Source organism: Triticum aestivum, chromosome 2D (assembly GCF_018294505.1).
Source record: "Triticum aestivum cultivar Chinese Spring chromosome 2D, IWGSC CS RefSeq v2.1, whole genome shotgun sequence".
NCBI classification, from domain to species: domain Eukaryota; kingdom Viridiplantae; phylum Streptophyta; class Magnoliopsida; order Poales; family Poaceae; genus Triticum; species Triticum aestivum.
The window spans coordinates 188,887,361-188,909,257 of NC_057799.1; the positions used below are offsets into that span (position 1 = coordinate 188,887,361).

At 49.0% G+C, this 21,897-nt stretch overlaps 1 protein-coding gene and 1 pseudogene across 1 annotated transcript; one reads left to right on the top strand and one right to left on the bottom strand.

Annotated features, from left to right (window-relative positions):
• Positions 1-402: 402 nt before the first annotated feature.
• LOC123052475 (60S ribosomal protein L38) lies at positions 403-1,816 on the top strand (the record flags this gene model as incomplete). The annotated part of the gene is given in 3 exon segments (XM_044475660.1): positions 403-432; positions 544-727; positions 1,581-1,816. Coding segments are annotated over 3 exon segments (210 nt in total). The 3' UTR covers positions 1,604-1,816.
• Positions 1,817-2,189: 373 nt separating this feature from the next.
• Positions 2,190-8,928, bottom strand: LOC123055741 (uncharacterized; annotated as a pseudogene).
• Positions 8,929-21,897: the final 12,969 nt, after the last annotated feature.

Sequence of the window (21,897 nt, forward strand, 5' to 3'; positions counted from 1 at the left end):
GAGAGCACACGGCGTCCTGCAGTGCGCGTGCGCCGGCGCCGGTGGTGGTGGAAGCCGGAACTGACGAGCGATGGAAGCTCCAGAGTCTTTTTTTTCGTTCCCTTTTTGAGCGGAAGGAGGCCGCAGAGTTGGCGGAGAGCCCAGAAATTGGTTTCGGCCCGCGACGAGATTATGTTTGATATCGGCCTGTTACGGAAAAGGATTAAAAATGGAACCCATTCTTACCTCATTCACCACCGGCCCGGCCCATCAAGAAGAATATGTTATCGTGTGCCTCCTGGCCCATCTGTACATGGGCCTGATGCCCGAGGTTATTAGGTCACCTCCAGTATAAATGAGCCGAGCAGGGTCTCCTCGTCCTCCCCCTACTCTTTCCCTCGCCGCCGCCGCCTCCGTCGCCTCCTCCTCGGGTGCGCACAGTCGTCCACCATGGTGAGCTTCTCTCCTCCGCCGCCACGATGATATTTCCGGCGGATGCCTCTTCCTTTCGTAGCGGATGCAGTTGCGTGATGTGGTAACGAATTCTTTGTTCTTGCTCCGCAGCCGAAGCAGATCCACGAGATCAAGGACTTCCTGCTGACGGCGCGCCGGAAGGACGCGCGGTCGGTGCGGATCAAGAGGACCAAGGACGCCGTCAAGTTCAAGGTGCGCTGCTCCAGGTACCTCTACACGCTCTGCGTCTTCGACGCCGACAAGGCCAACAAGCTCAAGCAGTCCCTCCCACCAGGTTCGCCCTCGTGCCCGCCCACCTCCTCCCCCATTTAGGTCTCGACCAGTTCGATTTGTGATGTTTAGCTGCTTACAGTACAAGTTAGATTGGTGAAAGATCCCAGTATCCGTAGCGTGTTTCGTCTTTGACGCGCCCCATAAGTAGGTACATTAGATGTGTTGCTCCACGCGAGTTCTGAATGGTTTGTGCATAAGTACGTATGCTTGTGGAAACGATTTGTTTGTGACATGGTATTGCGGAGGTGTTGATTTTATCTGGGATAATCTGCACTGCGAGCAATAAAAATCTCAGATAATCATAGACATCCTGCTATATGATGCAAGCTATTGACTTTTCAGCTAATCTGCTACTTTTACACAATTGCTTGAGATAGATTTATCTTAGTCGTTTGCATATATTACTGCTGGACACTCAGTGGTGGCCAGTTCGCCACCAGTTATCTCTTACTCTGCAATGGCATTGCAGATTCAGTGTAGCACTTCGTTAGGTTTTATATTGTCTTAGTTATATGTCTTGTTAGTTATACTTTTCCCTCAGGTCCAGTGATATTATAACTGCATAATGCAAACACAACTTCGTTAATCCATACAGATCAGGCAACTTCCACAACTTCATGAGTACAATATTTGATGTTGAGGAACTGCTCAGTTCTGAGCCAGATTGTCCATGACTAGCATGTCTGTTCGAATTGTTTACATTGTCCTTGGTTTAGTCATGTTTCACTTCATGCCCAGCCATTATGATTTGTATCCAATATGTGCTCCACGGACATAAGTTTGTTATATGCATACAGATCCCATTTGGCAACCATTGTTATGCTTACTAACTAATTGTGATGTTCTCTTTGCAGGTTTGAGCGTCCAGGAGGTTTAAGCATCAAGCCAGACAATGCCTTTTCTAGTAGTGGGAATGTTCTATCCATCTTGCTTTAGTAACTGTTAGCAGGCTCTCCTTGTTTACCCCCATTAATAGAGTTTTGATGTTCCAAGACTGGAATGTAATGTTGGGAGCTATGTGGTTGAACCTGTGAGGATATTTGTGTTATTTTCACTTGCTGGAGAAGGAGATCAATTATCTTATCCTAAATTGGTTTAGTATCTCACTATTTTCCTGAATGTTCTGCATTTTCTTCAGCCATGGCCCATGGTTAGCAACTCTTAAGCTTCATAACTCAAATCAATAACATTTAGAAAGGGTCTTGGGTAAATCCAACAAAGAAGTTTATGCTTCATAGTCGAAGTTCTGCAACTCCTGTGAAGTGATAGATCAATCGGCTTGGCAGGAGAGTGTTTCAAGAGTGTGTGTGGTGGAATGAAAACAATTTCGGATGCTCCCATCCTTGCATAGAGTTTCTACAACACCAACTTCTTGAAATAACCCATAGCATGCCAGTGAACCTGCATGGGATAATCACTCAATTGTTATTTTTTTTAAACTGGAACACCTTGCATTCCAAACAACTCACGGTGGACCGACCAGATCGGCTGCCACAGCACGGGTTACATCTAGTGGCAGGTCAGACTGCCAGACCAGCTGACTATCGGGCTCAGCCCTCACACCAACAGCAGCCAACAAATGTGCTGGGTTATTACATGCCCTGGGGCAAAACAGGACTTTCTGCTCTATAAACCCGCTGGAGAAGGAACTTCGCCTCACAGAGTAGCACGCCAAGAGAACTGCGATCCTGGGATATGCCGACCACGGCAGAGATTGAGAGCATCTCCACCGTTGGCCCCCCAGGGGCGCCTAAAATCGCCGCCGGGGGATGAGCCGGCGCAAAAAAAAAAAAAATCGGCCTGGGGCGAGTTGGTCCCCAGCTGCCGGCCCCATGGCCGCCCCCAGGCGCGTTCAAAAAATAAGAGTATATAGCAAATTTCGGCGAAGTTCGGCTAAACAGAACAAATTTCGGAGTGCCGGAGGAGCGCGAGGAGGAGGAAGAAGAGGAGGAGCCGAACCTCCTTGGCGCCCATGGCCCGTCGCGTCGGCGGTGCGCCGGGGCGGCCGCCCTCGCCGGGGGGTACGCCAACGGCGGGTCGTTGCCGCCCTCGAGGTGCGTCCGCACGCCCTCGAGTGTGCGGCCGGGGACGCCCCACCACAGGTGGCGTCCCTCGCTATTCTTCAGGCCGCCGACCACCGCCGCGCCGTTGGTGGACGCCAGCCGCTGCTGCTGACGGCGCTCGAAGTACGCCGCCCAAGCCGCGTGGTTGTCGGCGGCGTACTGAGGGAGGGAGAGCTGGGCGCCGGTGAGGGAGGCGCGCACGACCTTGACCTCGTCGGCGAAGTAGGAGGGTTTGGCCACGGCGTCGGGCAACGGGGGAATGGGCACTCCCCCGTTGCTGAGCCTCCAGCCCGTCGGCCCGGCGCACATGTCCGACGGCGCCGGGATGTTCGCCTGGAACAGGAGCCACGCCTCCTGTTCGTGGAGCGTGCGGCGGCCGAAGCCGTTGGTCGCCGCCTCGTCTCCGGGGAAACGCTCGGCCATCGGGAGAGGGGGAGGGAGAGGGAGGGGCTGGGCGGCGGCTCACGGGAGAGGGAGAGGGAGGGCTCGGCGGCGGCGCTCGGGAGAGGTAGAGCTCGGCGGCGAGGGCGGGGCTGGTGTGGCCACAGGCGAGCGAGGCCACCGGCTTATATAGCCGCGCCGCGCCCGTGTGTACGCGTGCGAGGGAGGGGAGGCGTCGGTGCGCCGTCCCATGACGCGCCGCTCGTGAGTAATCAATGGCAAGGCTGACCGGCGGCAGCCTTGCCATTGATTCCCCGCGGGAAACCAAGGCGTTGGGGGAAGACAAGGCGCGGTGTCGCTGATGCGGCTGGCCCGTGGCTTTTTCGCGCCAAAACAGCTCGCCCCGGCGCCCCCGGGCGCCCCCAGCTCGCCGTGTTCGGCCTGGGTCCGCCGGCGCTGATTTCGGCCCAGGCCGGCGAAAATCGGGCTCCTGGGGATGTGACTGGGCCGTTTTTTCAGCACCGGCGCGAAAAAATCGCCTGGAGAGGCCTCCCTGAGGCGCGGCTGGAGATGCTCTGACAATCAGTCTCAAAGAACACCCGCCCCATACCATGGAGCTCTGCAAACTGAATGGCCTTCAACAGTGCTTCCGCTTCTGCGTGCAGGGCACTACTCAAATTCCGAAGTTTGCCTGCTGCCGCCATTAAGAAGTCCCCTTTACTGTCACGAACCACGAGACCCCAGCCTCCCTCTCCTGTGTCCTGTTTGAACGCAGCGTCAATGTTGATCTTTGACCACTTCCGTTGGAGGGGTGCTCCATTTATGGTGTGTTTAGTTGTGGAACGAAGTGGAATGGAACGTTCCATTCCACTGGAACGGGTTGGTTCCATTCTCGTGTTTGTTTGGAGATAATACATGGAATGGAACCGTTACATTTCAGTGTTTGGTTGGAGAGATGGAACATGATGGGTTTGGTTCATTTTGACAAGGTACATTAACAAAGCATAAAATAATGACATCGAAGATATCTACAACTATTTCCTGTTGCACCAAAGCCACGGTCAAACTACTCAATGATTAATGGTTAAGAGCTAATGAACTCCTTGGCTGGTTGCCATTAGCGATCTGCCACTGCTCCTTTGCCTCCATTAGTCTACTGAAGTAGTAAAGCTTCAGATCGGAGGAAGAACCGGAAGTTGCTCTCCTCTTCCCAGGTCCATGCGTGTCGCTACCGGCAGGCCAGGTTGTTGCCACTAGCACGGCAGCAGGTCAGTCACCGCCCCCAACAAATCGGCCGCCTACTCACTCGCAAGTCAGTCCGCCGTCGCCCACTAGCAAATCAAGCACCCGCCGCCGACAAGCAGATCAAGCCGTCGCCGCCACCAGCGGATCAGGCCGCCGCCGCTCCCCGAAGATCTGGTCGACGCCAGAAAATTGCAGCCGCCCCCTGCAGGCAAGGCCACTATCTAAGGTGTGGCCGCCGCCAGCAACGGCCGCCCCCCGTCGGTTGCTGCCCGGTCCGCTACCCAGATGGGAGCGCTGCGGCTGTGAGAGAGCAGAGGGAGGCAGGTGAGAGACGAGGGGGAGGCGAGCCGAGAGAGGTGTGAGGAAAGAGCGACCGGTTCCGCGTGATTCCTCCGATTTGGAGGTATCGGCGCGTTCCGGATATAGCACGAATATTCGCTCGGTGGGAACAACTTGGCTCCCGTTCCACCTATGTACCAAACGCAGGAACGAGGCTCAGTCACGGGTTCGATCCATGCCATTCCACTTGGTGATTGAAACCAAACACATCCTAGGGGGTGGGTGTATGGCCGATGGGTGTCGTTGTTGTCTGTCCGAGGAGAATATTTCCCATTCCTTCGTCAGGCATCCCACACGCGCACTAAAGGCCTCTGAACTCAGTCGCTTCTTCTGGTGGTTTGCATTGTTGCGCTCCGCCCACCAGTACCACAATAGGCAGATTGTGCGCATCTTGATCTCGGTGGGCAGCTTGAAAACGGTTGCGAGCAAGTCCAAAGGAGTGTCGCACAGTAGGAGCCGTTGTCTAGTGTACTCGAGACCACAGTGGCGCCACATGCACTTGACCTCTTTGCAACGCAGAAATAGATGGCCCCCATCCTCAGCTTGCCGCCAGCAGAGATGGCATAGTACATCCAGCTCCACCCTGATTCGATCGACATTACGCCGGAGGGGTGGCTATTAAGGGCAAGTCTCCACAGAAAATGATGAACTCTAGGGGGGCACGGCAGCTTCCAGAGTTCCCGCCAAAACTTGGATTTGTCCTCCAGGCCTGATGAGTTCTCCCCCTTTGGCGCGTGTTCTGCTGTTCTAACATGTGCACATATACCCTGTAGGCTGATCTCACCGAGAAGAGAGCCTTGCTGTTGAAGTGCCAGGCCACAAAGTCCTCAAAGTGGTCGCAAATGGGGATACTTAGGATCGTTTTTGCATCTTCCTGACAGAAAGTTTGTTGAACCAGTTCTCTATCCCATGTACTTGTAGCAGGGTCAATCAGCTCGGAAACCCTAGTTAACAGATGGGCGCCTTGGAGAGTTCTAGGTCGCCTTGTATCATTTGAGGGCAGCCATGGATCCCGCCATATATTGATCATTTCACCTCTGCCAACCCTCCAAATCATGCCGGCCTTGATGACCTCAATTCCTTGAAGAAGACTACGCCATACATAGCTCATCCCTGGTGTTGCTACAGAATTTAGTACCTCTCCGTGTGGGAAGTATTTAGCTTAGAGAACACATGCACACAATGACTCCGGGCACTAGATTAGCCGCCAGACCTGTTGTCATAGCATAGCAATGTTGAAAGCGTGTAAGTCGCGAAAGCCGAGGCCTCCATGTTCTTTCGGCCGAGACATTCTCTCCCACCCCACCTAGTGGTGCCGCTCCTCCTCATCTTGATTTTCCCACCAGAAGTTACACACCATTTCGCTAATGCTCTCGCATAACGCTTTTGTGAGGTCAAAGCAAGACATGGCATATGTGGGCACGGCTTGGATAACCGCCTTGACGAGGATCTCTTTGCCTGCCTTTGATAAAAGCTTAATTTTCCAGCCCTTCAGGATCTCCCATATCTTATCTCGTAGATACTCGAAACATTTCTGTGTCGACTGCCCGACATAACTGAGTAGGCCAAGATATTTTTCTTGCAGGCATTCCGAGCGTAAACCGAGTAGGGACAGGAGCTGGGCCTTCAATTGTCTTGGGGTGTTCTTGCTGAACAAGACAGCGGATTTATCCCTGTTGATCACTTGGCCCGACCCCAACTCATAGACCTGCAGAATGTGATTTGTAGCCTGCACACTATCCGGTGTGGCCTCAAATAGCAGCAGTGAGTCGTCAGCGAAGAGGAGGTGACTAACTGCAGGCGCTCCCTCTGCCACAACTATCCCCCTAATTTGATTTGTGATCTCTTCATGTTGAAGCGGTGCCGACAGCCCCTCTGCACACAAAAGGAATAAGTACGACGAGATGGGGTCCCCCTGCCGTAAGCCTCTTCCCGGTATAATCTGGTCCGTGTACGCGCCGTTAATTTTGAACCTGTACTTCACCGTCCGGGTACATTTGTTGATCAGCTGAACAAACTTTTTTTTTAGAGAAAAGGCATGTGCCCGACTTTATAGATAAAGCCAAAAGGCAGGTAGCAAACACAGAGATATCCAGACACACGACCAGCAGGACCCCAACCATGGGCCAGCCGAAGGAAAGTTAAAGGGGTACACGGCTCCCTAGCCAGTACACGGCACACATGCCGGAATAGTTCACCACCACATAGAAACTAGCCACGCAGGCACAAAAGAACAACTAAGCATCCTGCTCTTGTCTGCAGAGAGAAGACGCCGAGACCCGAACTTTAGAGATCAACACAGTCAGCGCATCTTGGTCCTCCGCCTTAGTCAATGATTTCCACTGCTGCAAGAGAGCACACGATTTAAATAAACAATCAGCAGGTTTAGCGGGAAACACATGCTCAATGGTAAACTTGTTCCTAGTCGTCCAAAGGGACCAACAAATCGCTCCCAGGCCCACCCAAAATACACGTCTGGTAACGCCCGACAAGTTACTAGCAAGAGCCCGGAGCTCAGAAAAGGAAGCAGGGTCCCAGGCCACTTGGAGCCACTCTCTAACACAACTCAAGATCAGCTTAGCCAAGTCACAATGGAAGAAGATATGAGCCGTATCCTCCACGTTGCCACACAAGGCACAAAACTCTGAACCCGGTCCATTCCTCTTACGAATTTGGTCAGCCACTGGCAGCCGACCCCTAAAATCTTGCCATAAGATAATCTTAACTTTAGGAGGAATCCGAGCCTTCCAGACCTGAGAGAATCTGCTAGTAGGGGTGCCACCAATAAGTTTAGAATAAAGCGATTTAACCGTGAAGCGACCGGAGGCAGAATGAGGCCAGATCACCGAATCCATATTCGTCGAGAGCGTGGGGAAGTAGGCAGTAAGACGTTGCCAATCTTCAAACTCTTGAGGCAAAAGGGATCGGCGAAAGCCAGGTTCCAACCACTAGCAGCCAACTCCGCAATAGAGATACCCGGGTTAGGACAGTACGAGAACAAGGTGGGGAAGGTCACGGAGAGCGATGAGTCTCCACACCACCAATCAAGCCAAAACCTAATGGAGGAGCCATCTCCCACTACGAACTTAATGTGTGCTTGGAAAAGGGGTTTCACTTTCACTAGGGCCTTCCAAAATTGAGAGCCACCACACGAGGTAGCAAACATTGGGCTAGAAAGGGGAAAATACTAGGCCTTAAGAATGCAGAACCATAAAGACTGACTCCCAACAGTCATAATCTTCCACCACCATTTTATCATTAGACATTGGTTCATGATGGCAGTGTTAATGATACCCAACCCTCCAAGGTTTTTGGGACGACAAATCAGCTAACATTTAACAAAACGATATTTGCAATGATTATCAGCAGAGTTCCAATAAAAAGCCCCACGGTGCTTATCAAAGCCAGCATGGGTACCTCCAGAGAGCAGATAAAATCCCATAATAAACATGGGGAGGGAGGTCAAACATGCATTGATCAATGCAACTCTACCCGCATTGGTATTGTATCGGCCGCGCCAGGGCAAGGCCCTATTACCAACCTTGGTCACAACCGGGGCGAACTCCTTCGCATGAAGCACGTCAGGGGAGATGGGAAGCCCCAGATATTTGAAGGGGAAAGATCCTAGCTTACAGTTAAGGAGACGGTCCACCCGTAAGGCTTCAGTGTCATCCACACCGGTGACAATAACCTCACTCTTCGAAAAGTTAATTTTAAGGCCCGACATGGCTTCAAAGCAAAGGAGGATAAATTTGAGATTAGCGAGGCACGAGTCATTTAAATCAGCCACAATAATGGTGTCGTCCGCATACTGCAAGTGAGTAGCCCCTTCAGGGATAAGATGAGAGATGACCGGGGATATATGCCCATGGTTTGCTGCTCTGGATAGAATACGAGATAGGGCGTCCGCTACGAAATTGGACAAGATGGGAGAGGCGGGGTCACCTTGCCTCAGGCCCCTACCATTGGCAAAAAACTTACTAATCTGGTCGTTCACCGAAATGGCGGTGTGGCCTCCCGAGACCATCTGCATGATCCTGTGCACAAACGACCCATCAAACCCTTTAGCCAGAAGAACCTTTCTCAAAAAAGGCCAGCTCACCGAGTCATACGCCCTCTCAAAATCAAGCTTCAGGATCACAGCTTTAGACTTACGAATTTTGAGGTCATGCATGATTTCATGGAGGCAGAGGATCCCATCTAAGATGAAACGACCTTTAATAAAAGCAGATTGAAAAGGGCTGATGGTACGGTGAGCAATGGGAGAGAGACGAGTAGCAAACCCCTTAGCAGGGAACTTAACGAATGTGTTAATGAGAGCAATAGGTCAAAATTGAGAGATCAAGTCAGCTCCTTTGACTTTAGGGATGAGGGTGATGACAACATAATTAAGTCGAGAGATATCCACCGTACCCAGACAGAAACCTTGGATGATCTGACAAACGAGCACCCGCAACTGCAGCCAGAATTTTTGAAGAAGGGGATAGAAAAACCATCAGGCCCCGAGGCAGCGGTCGGGTTAGCCGAACTAATCACCTTCCAGATTTCCTCATCAGATAAGGGGACCATTAAGTCCGCGTTTTCAGCGCGAGATATCCTACTGTCATTGTCCCAGAAATCAGTGGAAAGAGAGAGGCCAGAATCTTGCTTGGCCCCTAGGAGAGAAGAGAAAAACCCAACTATATGGTTCATAATGAGGGATGGATCCGTAGTCCTGACACCATCAATGATAAGGCTATCAATGAAACACCTCCGTCTTCTGCCATTAGCAATAACAAAGAAGTAAGTCGTCATAGCATCACCTTTCAAGGTCCAGTTAAGGGAACCGCGTTGACGCCAGTAAATCTCCGCCTGCTGATGCAACTGCATCAAGGCATCTTCCAAGGAATAACGAGCGGACCATTGACTATCAGTAAGACCATTAATATCCGCAGAGTGGTCCAAGGCCCGAAGCTGAGATTCTAAAGCATTTTTTCCCTGCGCTCATCAACCGCCCTATTACGGGACCAACCTCTCAAAAATTTGCGCAGCTCATACGAGCATTTGTGCCAATCATCCATGGGGCCAAAGGAATGATGGGGAGAGTTAAGAAAAATAGAAATCTTGGTGGCAAGCATATCATTAAACCCCTCCACAAGAAGCCAGGAACCATCAAATTGGAAACGAGAAGAGGTCATAGAAGAATTAAGGCCCGCATCTAAAAACGGGGGAACATGATCAGACCCGACCGCAGGTCTAGCCCTCAGAGAGGCACGGGGGAAAAGGGAGTCCCATCTGGCACAAACAAAGGCCCGATCCAGCACCGACCGGACGGGGTTAACCTGATGCTTAGACCATGTAAACCGAGCCCCCACCCTAGGGAGTTCACGAATCGCACAATTGCTAATGAACTCATTAAAAGCGTTGGCGAGAGGCCTGCTACCTCTTGAGCACTGCGTTGGTTTTCCCTTGAAGAGGAAAGGGTGATGTAGCAAAGTAGCGTAAGTATTTCCCTCAGTTTTTGAGAACCAAGGTATCAATCCAGTAGGAGGCTACGCGCGAGTCCCTCGCACCTACACAAAACAAATAAATCCTCGCAACCAACGCGATAAGGGGTTGGCAATCCCTTCACGGTCACTTACGAGAGTGAGATCTGATAGATATGATAGGATAATATTTTTGGTATTTTTGTGATAAAGATGCAAAGTAAAAAAGCAAAAGAAATAACTAGGTGTTGGAGGATTAATATGATGAAGATAGGCTCGGGGGCCATAGGTTTCACTAGTGGCTTCTCTCAAGAGCATAAGTATTCTATGGTGGGTGAACAAATTACTGTTGAGCATAGTTATGAGAATATCTAGGTATGATCATGTATATAGGCATCACGTCCGAGACAAGTAGACCGACTCCTGCCTGCATCTACTACTATTACTCCACTCATCGACCGCTATCCAGCATGCATCTAGAGTATTAAGTTCATGAAAACAGAGTAACGCCTTAAGCAAGATGACATGATGTAGAGGGATAAATTCATGCAATATGATAAAAAAAACCATCTTGTTATCCTCGATGGCAACAATACAATATGTGCCTTGCTGCCCCTGCTGTCACTGGGAAAGGACACCACAAGATTGAACCCAAAGCTAAGCACTTCTCCCATTGCAAGAAAGATCAATCCAGTAGGCCAAACCAAACTGATAATTCTAAGAGACTTGCAAAGATAACCAATCATACATAAAAGAATTCAGAGAAGATTCAAATATTGTTCATAGATAATCTTGATCATAAACCCACAATTCATCGGTCTCAACAAACACACCGCAAAAGAAGATTACATCGAATAGATCTCCACGAGAGAGGGGGAGAACATTGTATTGAGATCCAAAAAGAGAGAAGAAGCCATCTAGCTACTAACTGTGGACCCGAAGGTCTGAAGTAAATTACTCACACTTCATCGGAGAGGCTATGGTGTTGATGTAGAAGCCCTCCGTGATGGATGCCCCCTCCGGCGGAGCTCCGGAACAGGCCCCAAGATGGGATCTCGTGGGTACAGAAGGTTGCGGCGGTGGAATTAGGTTTTTGGCTCCGTCTCTGATCGTTTGGGGGTACGTAGGTATATATAGGAGGAAGGAGTACGTCAGTGGAGCAACAGGGGCCCCACGAGGGTGGAGGGCGCGCCCTGGGGAGGTAGGCACGCCCCCTACCTCGTGGCCTCCTCCTTTATTTCTTGACGTAGGGTCCAAGTCTCCTGGATCATATTCTTCCCAAAAATCACGTTCCCGAAGGTTTCATTCCGTTTGGACTCCGTTTGATATTCCTTTTCTGCGAAACTCCGAAATAGGCAAAAAAAACAACAATTCTGGGCTGGGCCTCCGGTTAATAGGTTAGTCCCAAAAATAATATAGAAGTGAATAATAAAGCCCAATAATGTCCAAAACATTAGATAATATAGCATGGAGCAATCAAAAATTATAGATACGTTGGAGACGTATCAAGTATCCCCAAGCTTAATTCCTGCTCGTCCTCGAGTAGGTAAATGATAAAAACAGAATTTTTGATGCGGAGTGCTACTTGGCATAATTTCAATGTAATTCTTCTTAATTGTGGTATGAATATTCAGATCCGAAAGATTCAAGACAAAAGTTTAATATTGACATAAAAATAATAATACTTAAAGCATACTAACAAAGCAATCATGTCTTCTCAAAATAACATGGCCAAAGAAAGTTATCCCTACAAAATCATATAGTCTGGCTATGCTCTATATTCACCACACAAAGAATTTAAATCATGCACAACCCCGATGACAAGCCAAGCAATTGTTTCATACTTTTGACGTTCTCAAACTTTTTCAATCTTCACGCAATACATGAGCGTGAGCCATGGACATAGCATTATATGTGGAATAGAATGGTGGTTGTGGAGAAGACAAAAAAGGGAGAAGATAGTCTCACATCAACTACGCGTATCAACGGGCTATGGAGATGCCCATCAATAGATATCAATGTGAGTGAGTAGGGATTGCCATGCAACGGATGCACTAGAGCTATAAGTATATGAAAGCTCAACAAAAGAAACTAAGTGGGTGTGCATCCAACTCGCTTGCTCACGAAGACCTAGGGCATTTTGAGGAAGCCCATCATTGGAATATACAAGCCAAGTTCTATAATGAAAATTTCCCACTAGTATATGAAAGTGACAAAATGAGAGACTCTCTATCATGAAGATCATGGTGCTACTTTGAAGCACAAGTGTGGTAAAAGGATAGTAACATTGTCCCTTCTCTCTTTTTCTCTCATTTTTTTATTTGGGCCTTTTCTTCTTCTTCTTTTTTATGGACTCTTTTTTTTCGTCCGGAGTCTCATCCCGACTTGTGGGGGAATCATAGTCTCCATCATCCTTTCTCACTTTGGACAATGCTCTAAAAATGAAGATCATCACACTTTTATTTTCTTACAACTCAACAATTACAACTCGATACTTAGAACAAAATATGACTCTATATGAATGCCTCCGGCGGTGTACCGGGATATGCAATGAATCAGTGACATGTATGAAAGAATTATGAACGGTGGCTTTGCCACAAATACTATGTCAACTACATGATCATGCAAAGCAATATGACAATGATGGAGCGTGTCATAATAAACGGAACGGTGGAAAGTTGCATGGCAATATATCTCGGAATGGCTATGGAAATGCCATGATAGGTAGGTATGGTGGCTGTTTTGAGGAAGGTTTATGGTGGGTGTATGATACCGGCGAAAAGTGCGCGGTATTAGAGAGGCTAGCAATGGTGGAAGGAAGAAGAGTGTGTATAATCCATGGACTCAACATTAGTCATAAAGAACTCATATACTTATTGCAAAAATCTACAAGTTATCAAAGCAAAGTATTACGCGCATGCTCCTAGGGGGATAGATTGGTAGGAAAAGACCATCGCTCGTCCCCGACCGCCACTCATAAGGAAGACAATCAATAAATAAATCATGCTCCGACTTCATCACATAACGGTTCACCATACGTGCATGCTACGGGAATCACAAACTCTAACACAAGTATCTCTCAAATTCACAACTACTCAACCAGCATGACTCTAATATCACCATCTTCATATCTCAAAACAATTATCAAGTATCAAACTTCTCATAGTATTCAACACACTCATAAGAATTTTTACTATTCTTGTATGCCTAGCATATTAGGATTATTCAAGCAATTACCATGCTATTTAAGACTCTCAAAATAATCTAAGTGAAGCATGAGAGATCAATAGTTTCTATAAAACAAATCCACCACCGTGCTCTAAAAGATATAAGTGAAGTACTAGAGCAAAACTATATAACTCAAAAGATATAAGCGAAGCACATAGAGTATTCTTACAAATTCCTATTCATGTATGGCTCTCTCAAAAGGTGTGTGCAGCAAGGATGATTGTGGTAAACTAAAAAGCAAAGACTCAAATCATACAAGACGCTCCAAGCAAAACACATATCATGTGGTGAATAAAAATATAGCTCCAAGTAAAGTTACCGATGGAAGTAGACGAAAGAGGGGATGCCTTCCGGGGCATCCCCAAGCTTTGGCTTTTTGGTGTCCTTAGATTATCTTGGGGGTGCCATGGGCATCCCCAAGCTTACGCTCTTGCCACTCCTTGTTCCATAATCCATCTAATCTTTCACCCAAAACTTGAAACTTCACAACACAAAACTTAATAGAAAATCTCGTGAACTCCGTTAGCGAAAGAAAACAAAAGACCACTTCAAGGTACTGTAATGAACTCATTCTTTATTTAAATTGGTGTTAAACCTACTGTATTCCAACTTCTCTATGGTTTATAAACTATTTTACTAGCCATAGATTCATCAAAATAAGCAAACAACACACGAAAAACAGAATCTGTCAAAAACAGAACAGTCTGTAGCAATCTGTAACTAACGCAAACTTCTGGAACTCCAAAAAATCAGCCAAAATAGGAACACCTAGACAATTTGTTTATTGATCAGCAGCAATTGGAATCACTATTTTATCACGTTCTGGTGATTTTTAACAATTGTTTTCGTGAACATAAAGTTTCTGGAAATTTCTGCAAGATCAAATAACTATCATCCAAGAAGATCCTATAGGTTTAACTTGGCACAAACACTAATTAAAACATAAAAACACATCTAACCAGAGGCTAGAACAAATATTTATTCAATTACAGAAAGGAAATATATTGGGTTGTCTCCCAACAAGCGCTTTTCTTTAAAACCTTTTAGCTAGGCATTGATAATTTTAATGATGCTCGCATAAAAGACAAGAATTGAAGCGCGAAGAGAGCATCATGAAATTCGTGACAAACACATCTAAGTCTAACATACTTCCTATGCATAGGCATCTTATAGAAAAACAAATTATCATAGCAAGCAAAAACTAGCATATGCAAGGAAGCAGAAAGGAACAATAGCAATCTCAACATAACGAGAGGTAATTTAGTAACATGAAAATTTCTATAACAATATTTTCCTCTCTCATAATAATTACATGTAGGATCATTATCAAATTCAATAATATAACTATCACATACAATATTCTCAACATGATCCACATGCATGCAAAGTTGACACTCTTCCAAAATTGTGGGATTAACATTAACTAAAGTCATGACTTCTCCAAATATGTGGGATCTAAAGTCGACACTCTTCCAAACCCACTTTCAATATTATTGCAAACATTGTTATCAATCTCATATTCATCATGGGGCTTAAATAAATTTTCAAGATTATAAGAAGAACTATCACCCCAATCATGATCATTGCAACAAGTAGTAGACATAGAAAAACTAGCATCCCCAAGCTTAGGGTTTTGCATAATATTAGCACAATTGACATCAAGAGAATTTATAATAAAATTATTGCAATCATGCTTTTTATTCAAGGAGCTATCGTGAATCTCTTCATAAATTTCTTCATCACAATTTTCAGATTCACAAATTTCAAGCAATACTTCATAAAGATAATCTAGTGCACAAAACTCACTAGCAATTGGTTCATCATAATTGGATCTCTTAAAAAGATTAGCAAGCGGATGAGGATCCATAGATCTTAGCTTCTCTGTTTAGGAATAAATACTCAACTATTTCAACCAAGCGAGCAAACGAGCCAAGAAAGACATCAAGGCAAATGAAAAGACGAACGGAAAAAGGGCGAATAAAACGGCAAGGGTGAAGTGGGGGAGAGGAAAACGAGAGGCAAATGGCAAATAATGTAGCGGGAGATAAGGGATTGTGATGGGTACTTGGTATGTTGACTTTTGCGTAGACCTCCCCGACAACGGCGCCAAAAATCCTTCTTGCTACCTCTTGAGCACTGTGTTGGTTTTCCCTTGAAGAGGAAAGGGTGATGCAGCAAAGTAGCGTAAGTATTTCCCTCAGTTTTTGAGAACCAAGGTATCAATCCAGTAGGAGGCTACGCGCGAGTCCCTCGCACCTACACAAAACAAATAAATCCTCGCAACCAACGCGATAAGGGGTTGTCAATCCCTTCACGGTCACTTACGAGAGTGAGATCTGATAGATATGATAGGATAATATTTTTGGTATTTTTGTGATAAAGATGCAAAGTAAAATAAAAGCAAAGTAAAAAGCAAAAGAAATAACTAAGTGTTGGAGGATTAATATGATGAAGATAGACCCGGGGGCCATAGGTTCCACTAGTGGCTTCTCTCAAGAGCATAAGTATTCTACGGTGGGTGAACAAATTACTGTTGAGCAATTGACAGAATTGAGCATAGTTATGAGAATATCTAGGTATGATCATGTATATAGGCATCACGTCCGAGACAAGTAGTCCGACTCCTGCCTGCGTCTACTACTATTACTCCACTCATCGACCGCTATCCAGCATGCATCTAGAGTATTAAGTTCATGAAAACAGAGTAACGCCTTAAGCAAGATGACATGATGTAGAGGGATAAATTCATGCAATATGATTAAAAAACCCATCTTGTTATCCTCGATGGCAACAATACAATACGTGCCTTGCTGCCCCTACTGTCACTGGGAAAGGACACCGCAAGATTGAACCCAAAGCTAAGCACTTCTCCCATTGCAAGAAAGATCAATCTAGTAGGCCAAACCAAACTGATAATTCTAAGAGACTTGCAAAGATAACCAATCATACATAAAAGAATTCAGAGAAGATTCAAATATTGTTCATAGATAATCTTGATCATAAACCCACAATTCATCGGTCTCAACAAACACACCGCAAAAGAAGATTACATCGAATAGATCTCCACGAGAGAGGGGGAGAACATTGTATTGAGATCCAAAAAGAGAGAAGAAGCCATCTAGCTACTAACTATGGACCCGAAGGTCTGAAGTAAACTACTCACACTTCATCGGAGAGGCTATGGTGGTGATGTAGAAGCCCTCCGTGATGGATGCCCCCTCCGGCGGAGCTCCGGAACAGGCCCCAAGATGGGATCTCGTGGGTACAGAAGGTTGCGGCGGTGGAATTAGGTTTTTGGCTCCGTCTCTGATCGTTTGGGGGTACGTAGGTATATATAGGAGGAAGGAGTACGTCGGTGGAGCAACAGGGGCCCCACGAGGGTCGAGGGCGCGCCCTGGGGAGGTAGGCACGCCCCCTACCTCGTGGCCTCCTCCTTTATTTCTTGACGTAGGGTCCAAGTCTCCTGGATCATATTCTTCCTAAAAATCACGTTCCCGAAGGTTTCATTCTGTTTGGACTCCGTTTGATATTCCTTTTCTGCGAAACTCTGAAATAGGCAAAAAAAAGCAATTCTGGGCTGGGCCTCCAGTTAATAGGTTAGTCCCAAAAATAATATAAAAGTGAATAATAAAGCCCAATAATGTCCAAAACAATAGATAATGTAGCATGGAGCAATCAAAAATTATAGATACGTTGGAGACGTATCAAGGCCAGGATAAATTAAGGTTATTTTTGTCAGCAGGAGAACGCGAGAGATTGAAATCTCCACCAATCACCAAAGGAATATTGCAAGATTCGATTTTATTAGAAAGTTCATCAAGAAAGATAGACGCAAGTGAATGATCAGCGAGACCATAAACCACCAAAAACTCCCATAACGTGTTCAGTTGCCGGTGATGAACCACCACACTAGCCCAAAATATGCCATGATCAAAGGTAACAAAATCAAACATGTCCCGTTTAGACCTGATAAGAATACCCCCAGAGTGACCCGAGGCAGGAAGAAAATGCCAGCCAAATCTGTCCATGCCTGCAATCGCAGACAGCTCAGAGGGGGAGAAGGATTCCTTAAACGTTTCTACCAGTCCTAAAACGTCAATGTTTTCCCCACAAACCAAATCATGAATCTGGTCTCGATGCCCCCTAGCGAAGAAACCCCTAATGTTCTAGATCAAGGCTTTCATTTAAAGGAAAGATTTTTAATGCAGAGACTAGACCTGCAGGGGGCCACACAGGTTTTGGATCGCTTGGCCGGACCCCTTTTAGCTTGGGTAGGGGGAGGAGGCGACTGGCCACAACCATCTGCCGAACCTGCTCCCCCCACAGGCCCCTGGGCAGCAACGGCGCCAGCAGAGGCCGTGGCCTCCTTGGCCTTGGCAATAGCCGCTTGGGCGACTTCATTCGCTCTAATGACAGAAAGGAAGCGAGACGGAGAACCAAACCCAGGGTCGACAGAGACACCAACGTCTGACAAGATGTGTAAGAATGATCATCCGAAAGCGAAGGTAAAACAAGATGAACCGGGGAAGCGAGGGGGGGGGTGGGGTAAATGAGACAGCGTACCTGAAGCAGGAAGATCCCGAGCTGCAGCACGCCTTTCAGCCCGCAGTGCCACCGACTCGCTGGAGTCACGCACGCGACGCCCCTTGCGCGCCGTGGATGCGGGCGACCGAAGCACCGGGGAGCGCACAGCAGGAGAGGCCGGACCCAGGCCTGATCCCGATGCCGTCCCCATATCCTTGTCCAGACGGTGAACCAAGCCCGTCATGGAGTGCTTGGAACCAGAGGAGGCCCTGCTCTTAGCCGAGAACTTTCTAACCGAGGTTTTCTTCTTCTTCTTCTTGGATGTAGGCACATTGGACCGAGGAGGAGACACAGGCAGATCTTCAATCCCAGAAAATGAGGGTGACTGAGGGCGAGCAAGAAGATTGGAGCAAACCCCGGAGATCGGGGTGCCCATGCCAGCAGGATTTCCAAGAGGTGCCTCATCCATCACCTGATTCGCATCTGCCTCCTTCTGAGCCTTATCAACCGGGGCATTAGCTTTGAACAGTTCCCGCTCGTCAGGCTCCAGACCATCCCACTCAGATTGGGTGAACCTAGGGTCAGTACCACCGCTCGGGTTCTGCCCACCAGCAGATCCGTCTCCCTGCTTATCATCATCTGGATTAGCCGATTTGGAAGGAGGAGGCGGAGGCGGGACTTGGAAAGCATCAGCCCCTTCGACCCGAACCCGCAGGCGAACGCCATCAAAAGACGGAAACACATCCAGCGAGCCACGCACGCAAACAGGGATCCACACACCAGATGTTGATGCACACCGGGCCCACCTTACCCAAAGAGTCAGAATCAACCTCCACTGGTTTTCCAATCAAAGTCCCAAACGCCATCATAAACTCATCCGACCGCAAGCCCACTGGCACATCATCAACTAGCACCCAAGTCTTGGACAGAGGACCCACTGACTTCGCACCACAAGTAGCCGCCTTAACAGATACAACCAACTGGTTAAATGGTAAAGTGAAGCTCGTGCACAACGAAATCATCCTCAGACATTCTTTTGACGGAAACACCACCGCAAATTCAGACTCTGAAAGCTGAAACACTTGCCAGTCCCAGCCTCCTTCATCCCAGATCCTCAAACCTTCCAGCAGAGTTTGAGGAGAAATATTTTGATCTTGGACGGAGATGATAGCCGCATTGGAGAGCGAAGGAGCAGCCACCACCACTGGTAGGTCACTGTCAAGAGCAAAGAAAGAGCAGCCCGGCAGACCGGTTCTGAAATGCTCGAAAGAAGGAGGTTTAATGCGGTTGCGGCAATCTACGGTCAGATGCCCATCTGAACGGCATATCAGGCAGAAGGGAGGATTGGTGCATCTGGATTGGAAGTGGCTCGGTCTATGACACGTGAAGCAAGTGAGGGAAGGTGAGGGATTTGGGGCAACAGAGTTTTGGCGAGGAGGAGGGGTGGGGGAGGAGGAAGAATGCCATCTCCAAGGACGGCAGAAGCAGAGCTCGGACCAGAAGGCGGGCCATGACGATCTCTGAACTGCATGGAGGAGGAGCCAGAACCGAAGCGCTGGGAGGGGCGGGAGGTGGCACCAGCAGCAAAGGATCGGGGAGGCTGCCGTGGTGGAGCCACCGGACCCCGAGCCAGAGCCGGGCGCGGCGCCGACGAGGAAGAGCCTCCAGCACCAGCTGAGGCAGCAACCTCCCACGGGTCCGGAGCCGCAGCAACCCCACCACCAGATCCAGGCGGCGGCGCCCCAGATCCGGTGGCCGACCGCGCCTGCTCCTCGCGCTGAAGCCACTCCGTGCCAGCCGCCCACGCCTCGCGCTCGCGCTCCACCTCACGTGACACGCGCCCGGCCTCCAGCTTGGACCGCAACTCAGCTTCGTACGCCAGACCCACCCCGGACCCTGGCGATTCCTCGCGGTGGCGCTTGCTGCCCGAAAGGGCCTCATTGGAAGAGCCCCTGGATTTGTCCATGGAGAGAACCTCCGCGAAGGACGGGAGGAGGGGAGGGGAAGGAGTGGTGGATCTGAGGAAACGGCGGATGGGACGACGCGCTTTGCGAATGTCAACAGCGGACGCAAGAAACCCTATGAAAGGGGGAAGGGAGCCACGTCGCACCCATATATAGCCAGACCTAGCCAGACCCAACTGGGCCGGACAAGGCACTTGGGCCGGGGGGGAAGGGGTGGGGTAGAGGCCACAACCATCTGACCCGGGGCCACAAAAGGGAGAGGGGGGAAAACCACCAACGACGAAAGCACAGGTGGCCCAAACGGCCCAATCCGCTCCAGCCCAGGGGCAGACAGGCCCACCAAGCCCCGCGGCCCATCGACATCTGCAGATCGAGCGAGAGCTAGGGTTTGCCCGTCTCCCCCCACTCCGCCCACCGGCGAGCGAGCCGCCGTCGACGCAAGCCACGCACGGAGAGGCAGAGCCGACGCGGCGACAACGCAAGGAGGATCCAGGGAGGCGCCAGCCATCGCATCGCCAAGAGGAGAAGATCCAAGGATGCCACGAGCAGGAGACAGGGGTGGGCACTTACCAGATTTGCGCCTACGACGACCGACACACTGCCACCCCGATGAACCAACCGGCGACGCCACCGGCCTGCCCCTACCCCCTGGAGCAAACTTTCGGACCCGGACCGGCGCCCGGATGGCCGGCAACGCCACCTCCACAACGGACAGGGCGTCCCCCTCCGAATCAGAGGCCGAATCAACCTCATCACCAAGAGCCCAGAAACGAGATCCAGAAAACGCCGGCGACGCACCCGAGCGGGCCACCACGGCCGGAGAGCCAGGGGACCTAGCCACCACGCCAGAGGGCGAGGGGCTCGGAGAAGGGGGCAGAGAAGAAGCGGGCAACAGAGGACATCCATGGGAGGGGAAGAAATCTAGGGCAGAGTAGGACAGGGCACGGGGAGGAGGAGAGGGGGGAGGGAGAGAACCCATCATCACGTCAATGTTCGCTCGGAGGACCTCAACGGAACAAACTCCATATTGAACCCCAACTGAAGCATAATTTTCTCAAGAAAACACCATTCTACTCGGTCATATGCTTTGCTCATGTCGAGTTTCTAGGCGGCATATGATTACTTTCATGTTCTCTTCCTCTTCGGGAAGTGTGTCATCTCATAGGCCAGTATTGTGTTATCCGAAATGAGCCGGCCCGGAACGAAGGCGCTTTGGTTTGGTGAGATTATCTCCCCTAGAATGCACTTTAATCTGTTGGCTATAACTTTGGACACTAGCTTATACACAATATTGCACATGCTAATAGGGCGAAGATCCTTTAGAGTATCTGGGTTCTGCACCTTTGGGATTAGCACTACAAGAGTGTCGTTCCGTCCCTCCGGCATACTGCCGCCTCGCAACACGTGTAGCACCTCATGTACCACATCATCACCCACCAGATTCCAATAGTGCTTGTAGAAAACAGCCGGGAGACCAATATCATCAAGGGCCCGTTTCACCTCTTCTCTGGTGTATTCTGCTATGAGGAAGTCCTTCATTTGGGTTGACACCTTTGGTGCAATCCGGGATAAGATTTCTGGGGCGTCCACACCTACCACGGGGGTAAACAAGGAAGAAAAATAGTTGGTAATTAGGGCCTTCATTCCTTCTTTGTCTTCCACCACCACCCCGTCCTCCCTCTTCAGCTTCTTAATAGTGTTCTTCCTCTCCCTCTCCGATGCATACGCCTGGAAGTAACTTGTGTTTCTGTCCCCTTTCACCAACCAATTTGCATGCGCCCGTTGATGCCACACTAGGTCCTCTTGCTCCTCTAACTTCTCTACTTTGAAACAAAGAGTTTGTTCCCTTCCCACTTGGCTGTCCGACAGTGGGCGTTTCCGAACATCCTCCAGCTTCGTTCTTATCTTTTTAATTCTCCTTCTCAGATCACCCAAAACCTCGCTGCTCCATGAATCCAGTGC